This window comes from Prosopis cineraria, unplaced genomic scaffold, assembly GCF_029017545.1.
Source record: "Prosopis cineraria cultivar Desert tree isolate PC_DT_omini unplaced genomic scaffold, ASM2901754v1 PC11, whole genome shotgun sequence".
Taxonomy (NCBI): Eukaryota; Viridiplantae; Streptophyta; class Magnoliopsida; order Fabales; family Fabaceae; genus Prosopis; species Prosopis cineraria.
In genome coordinates this window covers 42711888-42721413 of record NW_026555342.1, presented here as the reverse complement: position 1 = coordinate 42721413, position 9526 = coordinate 42711888, and the positions used below count along the sequence as shown (strand labels likewise).

Here is a 9526-nt window from a genome sequence, read left to right as displayed (position 1 = left end):
ATAATAGTATTCGTTTTCATGAGACTAAGTCAAAATAAACATGATCAAGCAAAACAGCAAGAGCCCAATAATTTGACTCATCCATAATTAGTCGGGAGTACCAAATACTAAATGATTTCTAACCAAACGAAAAGTTGCCGGGGGTTCATAATGCCATTATCAAAAGTTGGGGTTTTGGTGAATTTAATAAACCCAAGATCTTTGGCCAAAAAAAAAAACCCAAGATCTAATCATTTTATGGAGAACCAGGTGATGGTAGAAACACCCTTATAAGCCCTTTCGAAGTAACCTTGACCCTACAAGTAGGGCATTCACGTTTTGCTTTTAAAGCAGCCTTGATGCATCTCTTGCAAAATATGTGACCACACCTTGTTGACACTTCTTCAACAAATGGTTCCATACATATTGGACAGTTAAAGACAGGCATCTTTGTTGGTTCAGGTGAATTTCTGATCTCTTTCCCCAGCTGCAAGAAAAGTTAAAGTAACAATAATCAAATTAGCGACTTCAATTCCATAAGCACCTCAAGATCATCAGTCTATATATAGTGAACAAAACTTTTTTTGCTCAGTACTGTCTTAGTCAATACCACTTCTATTTGTTCATGTTAGCAACAATAAGTAAACTTGAGTTATCTTAAAGAAATTTGGAGTCAAAGGATTTTTACTTAAATAGAAGTAAGACATAATATATGAATTACCACTTTGTGTTAAGAAAAATCGACAAGGCTTAGACACAAAGGAAAAACCCCACTTCACTTGTGATGCTTCTTGAGGTGGGACTTAAGACAATGATGGTTTCTCTTACCCAATATATTAGTCTTTTAAGATGGGTTCTTTTTGAATTTGTGTTTATGACATTAGTGCTTTCATTGACAGGCTAGTGTCACTGAAAAGATTACATATGGAGGGTTCTAACTAGCAAGAGGCTAAATGAAGTGCCATCAAGTGCAACCATTAGGGATATCGGCTTAGCTCTCAAAAGGGTGGCACTGTAATGAGTCCTAGATGAGGGAGCTTTACAAGTTGAATGAAGTTTATAAGTGTGAGGAGTTCTTCCAATTACTAGACTATTTTTTTTTTTGGACAAGCTTTCTTTTTAGGCTTGTGCTGATGATAGTGGAGTAGTGAAATGAAAGGGGATCTAAAAACCAACCCATAGAAGGGGTATCAATATAGGACTTTGGAAGAAGTCTGAATCTCAATCCAAAGCATAGAGTATGCGTGTGCGTGCTTGTGCAAGATAGTAATAGTGACAAATGATGTGAGGGTTAAGCCCTTGCGTGAAAGATATAGTAAAAGTAAGGAATGATACAAGAGATGTGAGGCTTGAGAGTGTGAGGCAGAAAGTAAGAGTTATAAGTGATGCCAGAGATGTGAGGATTGAGGCTAAAGAGTGATGTGTGAGGGGTTGTGTAAACTATTGTTTGGGTTAATAATTTGTTTTCTTTATTAAATCATTTCTTCTTTCAAGTTAATACAACATGTTTTAATTATTTATCACATAACTTCCAAAATCTTGCAAGATGAAGAATAAACAATTAACCATCACATCAATAATAAGGACAATACAAGTTAACAAGCACGCTAACATTATATTATTGGAAACCATGGCCACATATCGATAAGAACAATTATAAAGAAACAACAATCATAAGATAACAATGAAGTATGAAAAATATTAGAATATTTTAATACCTCAGAACTAACAATGCCATCCAATTTAATATATGGGTCACAATTAGGAAATGTTTGGTTCCAAAAAGATTCTCTGTGATTGTTGGGAGTAATTTCAGCTACCCGACTTACATTGTCTGCAATTATCATGAATGAGAGAGTATGAAAAAAATAGGACGGTAAGAAAACATTTGGGAAAAAATTATATACATGTCCCATATGACACATTTAAGTTCACAAGTTCAATTGATAACTTAGCAAAGGAAAGAAGATAACCAAAATAGTTGTCATTCTCCTTTGCTAAATGGACCTTGTGGTATTTAAATGGATTGTCAATGACCTTAAAGCAATTTCCCCAAACATTTTATTTAACAATGAGGCACATTTTGAGAGCATAATTAGCAACATAGACAGCAATTTTCCCTCATCATAAAAAATCAGTATAAGAATGATAAAAGATCTTATTTTTGTACCTTGATCATGTTTGGAATAGGGAGCAACTACTCAAAATGGAGGAAGAGAACAAGTAAGTAAGAATAATGGAAGAACACTATATTTTAACCTAAAATCTCAAGGTTCAATTTGATAAGTCATTCTCATTTATTATATATGAGTTATTAAGCCCAATTTACCACATATACTTATCGATATAATAATTTTAAAAAACATCGCAACTTGAAGTATTAGATATCATCAACAAGTGATTTACCCAGAAACATACTGAGTAGAAAATATAATTGGTCCAAGATGTTAATTAAACAAAATGTTCATGAAGACTCTAAACAAAGAATAGTCAAATAATATGTTACCTAAATCCACATCGACTATAGTCCTCCCACGATTTCTTCTTGAATTATTTTTGGCCTAAATTGAATAAGAATCACATAAATAAGGTTATCCCCGCAAGATCATCAAATATAGAATGACAATATCAAATCAACAGAGTATATATCAAAGGGAGTTACTTGCAATACCTCAAGAAAATCACTTTGCGTAGATTCAATAACGTCATCATCAATAATAGCATCCACATCAATAGGTTGAAAAAACTGTGACTGTTGAACAACTTGACGATTTTCTACTTGAGGTCCCTCCTGCTCCATATTCACCTCAAGTGGAGCCCTATTCAGATCCAAATCCAGATCTCTTCGTCGGTGACTTGTTGGAGCATTCTCTCCAATAGAATAAGTACTCATCTTATGTACAATAAATCCCACGTCACATGAAAAAATATCAATATATGCCATCAATGAATACAAGAGTCACCCAAAAAAGAAAAAAAAAAAAGAGCCAAGCCTTGCTTTGAAGAAGATAATGGAGTAGGAAAACAACATAAAAATGATAATTTCAAGTGCAACGATATGGATCCAAATGTTCATGATTAATAACATGAAGTCATCCTCTCTAGATTGCGAAGGTGGTTTGAGTTTAGTGGAGAGAACACTACAAATCTAGACTATCATAGAATATTGAATTTGACGATTTAGATTTTGCAATTTTTGAAAGTATAGATAGATTTGCATTGTTAAAACTTGATCTAAACAGTTGAGCTTTGGAGTGGAGGTGCGGCAGTGAGAAATTTCAATGGAGAGAAACCAAATCCCAAGATTGCAAGGGAATTATTCAAAGGACATTTGTGAGTATTCATGTAAGTGATATAATTTGTGGTTGCTTTTAAGAAAAATCATTACATGCAAAGTAATATTAGTAATAGTAGGTAATTTATTCTATTGGTATATGTATTGCATGTGCGCCTGCGTGTGTGTAAATGATACTATCGCATATATTAATTATTGATAATAAGTATGAACTGATTTGAATTTATAACAAATACTAGGATAATAAGTCAAAATAGCCATAGACTTGGATTCCATTAGAATAAAAAATCTTGAAACAATTCTTGATTGAAATACAAATTCAATCAACTACATTTCTAGGTTATAAGCATTTTAAACAAACTCTATTTTCAATATAAATAAATAAAACCATATCCCATACTAGCTAGAATGCTAGAGAATGATATAATCTAATTACTTAATCATAAAGGAAAACAATTGTGAACGATGTTGTGGCCTTCTTGAAGTAAGGGATGAGAAGATATATGTTTGCACGAGGAATAATAATTTATAATTTATTTTGTTGTATATGCATACAATATAAGCACGCACGGGTTGTGCGTGTAAATGATACTTTCACTCACATTAATGATTGGTAATAAATATAAAATGATTCAAATTCTTCATATATGCCAGGATAAGAAGTCAAAATAACATAATACTTGGAGTTTTGTAGAATTAGCAATCTTGAAATGATTCTTGATTAAAATGCTAACTCAATGGGCTAAATTTTTAGGTTAAGCATTTTAAACAGACTCTATTCACAGCAAAAATAAATAAATAAACAAAGTCTTATCCCGTACTAGAATACTAGAGAATGACATAACTTCTGAATCACAAGGAAAACAATTCCCAAACATATATGATGGATCAAGAAGCAAGGGATGAGAGTTATATATGTGTGTACTGATAATAATTTACAAGTTATTCTATTAAGTATTGATATGTGCACGCATGCATTGTGCATATAAATGATATTTTCACTCACATTAATTACGGGTAATAAGTATGAAATGACTTGAATTCTTCACGTATATTGGGATAAGGAGTAAAAATAGCATATAGACTTGGATTTTTGTAGAATTATAGAATTATAGCAATCTTGAAAAAATTCTTGATTAAAACACAAATTCAATGAGCTAAATGTTTTAGGTTATAAGCGTTTTAAACAAACTCTATTCACAGTATAAAGAACTAAACAGACAAACTTATTTTTCTTACTAGAATGCTAGAAAATGACATTACTACTGAATCACAAAGGAAAAGAATTCCCAACCATAATGGCCCTCAAAGTAAGGGTATGAGGGAATATATGTAGCTAAGTAATAATTTTTAATTTATTCTATTGATATATGTGCACCGATGCGTTGCGCGTGTAAATGATACTTTCACTCACATTAATGATCGGTAATAAATATGAAATTATTCAAATTCTTCTCATGTACTAGGATAAGAAGTCAAAATAGCATATAGGCTTGGATTTTTGTATAATTAGCAATCTTGAAACAATTCTTAATCAAAATACAAACTCAATGAGCTAAATTTTTAGGTTATAAGCATTTTAAACAAACTCTATTCTCAGCGTAAATAAATAAATAAACTCATCCCTTACTAGAATGCTAGGGAATGAAATAACCACTGAATCATAATGGAAATCAATTCCCAACCATAATGTTGCCCTCAAGAAGTAAGGGATGAGGGGATATAATGTATACAAGAAATGTTTTATACGTTATTCTATTGATATATGTACGATATATGTGCACGCACTTGTTGCTCGTACAAATGATACTTTCACTCAATTAATGATCGGCAACAAGTATGAAATTATTCGAATTCTTCACTTGTACTAGGATAATAAGAAGTCAAAATAGCATGCAGACTTGGATTTTTGTAGAATTAGCAATTTTGAAACAATTCTTGATTAAACTACAAACTCAATGAGCTAAATTTTAAGGTTAGTATTTTAAACGAACTCTGTTCACAGCATATAAATAAACAGACAAACAAACAAGCTCGTATCCCTTACTGCAATGCTAGAGAATGACATAAACATTGAATCAGAATGGAATAAAACAATTATCAATCACAATGAAGCTTTGACAGGTTACCCAAAATTACATGCCAAAATATAAATCCGCAAGCCGTTTATATAAATATTTGAAAAATGAACAAGGAATGTTAAGAACAAGAAACTCAAGTCTTCAGTGACAAAACATTAGTTAACCATTGAATGCAAAAGCCATTAGTCACAAAAGAAACATAACCAAACCTTCGGACAAAATAGCCAATCAACCGATCAATTCAAGCATGCATGTTCTTTGGCTAAAAGCGTAAATTTCAACCATTTTAGACAATCAGATCCCAACGATAAAAATTGACAAAAATAACAAAAAGCTAATAAATATGGACATGCAAGGCTCTACTTTCAGCATCGGAGTTCGGAAAATGAGAAGGATCAAAACTACAAAAAAGAAAAATATCAAAATCAAAATCGCCATCTACGACAAACAAAAACTGAGCCTCTGAACAAAAAAACGAGATAGAAAAAGGAAATTCTAAACTTGTCGCAAGAAAACGAACCTTCAATCGGAACTCCGAGTTGCGAAATGGGACGACGAATTGTCGAAGCTTCAAAACCATTCAAGCAAGAGAGAGAATCAGAGCTTCGTTCGTAGTTGAAGGTCTTCTTAAATAAGGAGAGTGAATGAGACAGTGTTGTGTAATAACGTTACTTTCTTTTTCTTTTCTTTTTTAAATAAATGTTAAAAAAATTTTAGTTTCATCGAAAATAATAGTACTCTTAAGGATTAATAAGGATATCTATTATGGATATCCTTATCCTTAAAAAGGTATGGATTATTATGGATATTTAATTTTGGGAATTGATAAATTGGTAAAATATCATCAAAAGGCATAAACTATTACGGATATCTAATTTTGAGACCTCAATGAAATATTTGTAATAAATAAATGATTTTGGAATTAGTTTATATATTAATATATTATTTAAAATTTAATTATTATTTATTAAAGAAATGAAATTGTAAAGATATAAATATAATTCCCAGTTCCTAATATTATAATTCTTGAATCTTTTTGTAAGCGAATTGATTCTAATAATTATTAATAATTACAGGAACCATATCTTATCGCAAGCATATGCATATTATACTTGATTTTAGAATTTTCTTTAGAATTTTTTTGGCACTAAAAAGAAAAGAATTCTTTTTGGGTAGCTAATTCAATGCATAAATTTACCACCAGGAAAAAAAATCTCATTTCAAAAAATTAGACATCATTATTAATGATTATCTTATACCTTTCCTTATAAATTTTATACTTTGTTTTTTAATGGTAAGAAGTTTCATACCTTTTATTTTTAGATTAAGATCAATTATGGATATTCATATTATTTTTTAATTCAATTTTTTAAATTTTAATTTAATCAATTGGATTTTGTGTGTTTATAAATATTTAAAGGGAAAAATTAAATATTCTAATTACTTTCTGTATTATAGAAAAACAGTTTCTAAATTCATACTAGTTTCTATATTACGGGAAAAATTTACTTTCTATATTTATGATGAGGAAAGAATTTTTTATTTAAATATTTTGGCCTTCATTAATGTATTTAAAGTAAACCTTAAATTTGATGTTTTTATACTATTTACCACTGCGGCTATTCAGATCTATTTGGGATTTTTTTTCTGTTATTAATTCCAATTTTTATCAATTCGAAATCTTCCTTATTTTTATTTTATTTTTTAAACTATTTTTTTGACTGACTTATTTTTTAAACTACACTGAAAAGCGATTTGCAATGGTGCATTTGTGCTCCTAGAAGTTGATAATAATCACTCGAACCAATCATCGATCATCTCAGTAAAGAACATTAATAATTGAACGTAGCATATTTAACAACTAATATACAAGCATTGGTGTTTGTGTGTATTTTTATTTTTTATTTTTTGATAACAGTGTTGTGTGTAATATTTACCAGTTTGCATTTTCTTCTTCGGCCCCTGTGATTTTTTTTTCCCCTTTAACAAGCTAGGCATGAACGCTGAACAAAATTTTTGTAAAAGAAGAAAAGACTAAGGGTTTTTTTTTAACAAATCAAGACTTAGGTACTTAATCTTATATATTTAGTATACTTTTATTTGATTAAATTAAGATAAGTGCATTTATAATGTTAATAATATTAATAGTGACTATTTATTATGAAATTTATAATATATAAAAGATCCATATGTCTTGATTTAATTGAAAGCAAATATTTTAAATATATAAAAATAAGTATATAAGTTTTTTCTTTAATAAATATTTTTTTCTATCCCAAATTATAAGATAATTTAAGAAAAAATTTTGTGTACCACTAAAACACAATAATAATACTTTACCAACTTAATTACTTTTCAAAACAAAATTATAAACTTTTAAAAATATCCCTACACAATTAATCATTACACTACAATATCATTTCATTTCTCTTTCTACTTAAAGGTAATCTTCAAAAAAGTATCATTAATAAAATCTTAATTTTCTCAAATTATCTTATAGTTTGAGACAAAAAATTCATCCAATGTTGTTTTATGATTTGGGATAGAAGGAGTAATAAACATGAATCTTGATAGATAATTAATGACAATTGTAGACTACTACTTTCTCTGGTTCTATTTATGAGTCACTTTAAATATATTTCATTAAAGTTAAGAAAAATCTTAAATCTCATTAATTTTGTTTTAAAATTTAATAAATTCTCACCCCTATAATTAGAGCAAAAATACTATTTTTAATAATTTTTCTAGAATTTAATAAGCATAGAAAAATAACGACGAACATAACAAATAGAGAAGTGCCCTATAAAATATAAATAGGACCAAAATTAATTTTTTTTCTCTTTGCCTTATAAATTAAATAAGATCCGAGGAATATCTAATTTTTGAAATCTCATGTAAACATCAAGGCCTTTGCTGCAATTAAAAATAATATCATTGGACTAAAATACCTCTACGATGAAATAAATAAAACAGCCACATAAATCCGAAGTCCCTAGCGTGTGGATAGTTCCTTCTTGCTTGTCGGCAGAACTTCAAAGCTTAATGCATTCTTCTGCTTTCTGCATATGACAAGGAGTACTGGCATATCATTTCTTCATTTTCTCTTCTTCTCTCTCTTTTATTCTCAGGCAGCCAAACACTCTGTTCCTCCTTCATTCTTTTTTGGCTGAAGCTCTCTTCATCATTATTTTCCTTCCTAATTAAAGCTTCTTCGCCAATTTGATTTCATGTAGCGGGGAGAAGATTAATTTGTTGCTATAAAAAATTCAAGGTGTTGGGATTTAATTTTGATGGGTATGTATGTCACTGTTCAGGAATTTCTTAACTATAAATTCTCAAACTTTAGGTCCTTTACATTTGTATTTCTGTACGTGAATGCAATAGTTATGTATTTTCAATACTTTAAATACATTCAATGTTGTTATGTATATTCTAGCACTTTCTACCTATGAATGGGCAACCAAATATGTGAGTTCTACTAAAATTGGAGTCTATATCAATCATTTTATGACAATTTTTGCAATTTTTTAAAAATTTTGTGTGAAGATAGTTGTGGCATATATGTCATCATTTGCATGAGCAATGCAAAAATATTGCACAATAGGAATGGGGCCACCATGCCCTAAACCAAACAGCTTTAAAAGTGATGACATCTATATCAAAAGCCAAGCATTGAGGATGAAAAAGATTGACGGAATAGATAACTAATGAAGCACAGATATGTCTAAAAGAGGTTGACGAATTTGTGCCCGATACACATCGGACGCGGATAAGTGTCCTGACATGGTTTTGATACGGCTTTGAAGCAAACAGATATGGGAGGATAAACAACGATGTGTTTTGGGCCATTTTTTAAGATAAAAAATTTATGGAACATGGTCTTAAAGTCGCTTCCTTTAACCCATTTTGCTTCACGTTCCCAATGTTGTTAGGCTCTCTCTCTGCCCTTCTGTAATCTTTCTGCCACACCTCAAAATATAAGGTGTGATCCACATGGAATATATATGCAAAGCTTATATCTCATAAATCTTAACTAAGAAAATTTTAAATTTGTAAACCATAAACACATATAATATATAAATATAATTTTTAGATATTTTATTATTATTATTAATTAATTAATTTTTTATATTTTCAGGCAACCAAAATTCAAAATTTCCTATAAAATTTT

The 9526-nt window shown here is 29.9% G+C and overlaps 1 protein-coding gene across 1 annotated transcript; it reads right to left on the bottom strand.

Moving 5' to 3' along the window:
* Positions 1-235: 235 nt before the first annotated feature.
* LOC129286524 (uncharacterized) lies at positions 236-2872 on the bottom strand. The gene is made up of 4 exons (XM_054922479.1): positions 2651-2872; positions 2486-2540; positions 1698-1813; positions 236-466 (listed from the first exon to the last, which is right to left on the bottom strand). Exons 1-4 carry the CDS (start codon positions 2870-2872, stop codon positions 236-238), a joined length of 624 nt encoding a protein of 207 aa, XP_054778454.1.
* Positions 2873-9526: the final 6654 nt, after the last annotated feature.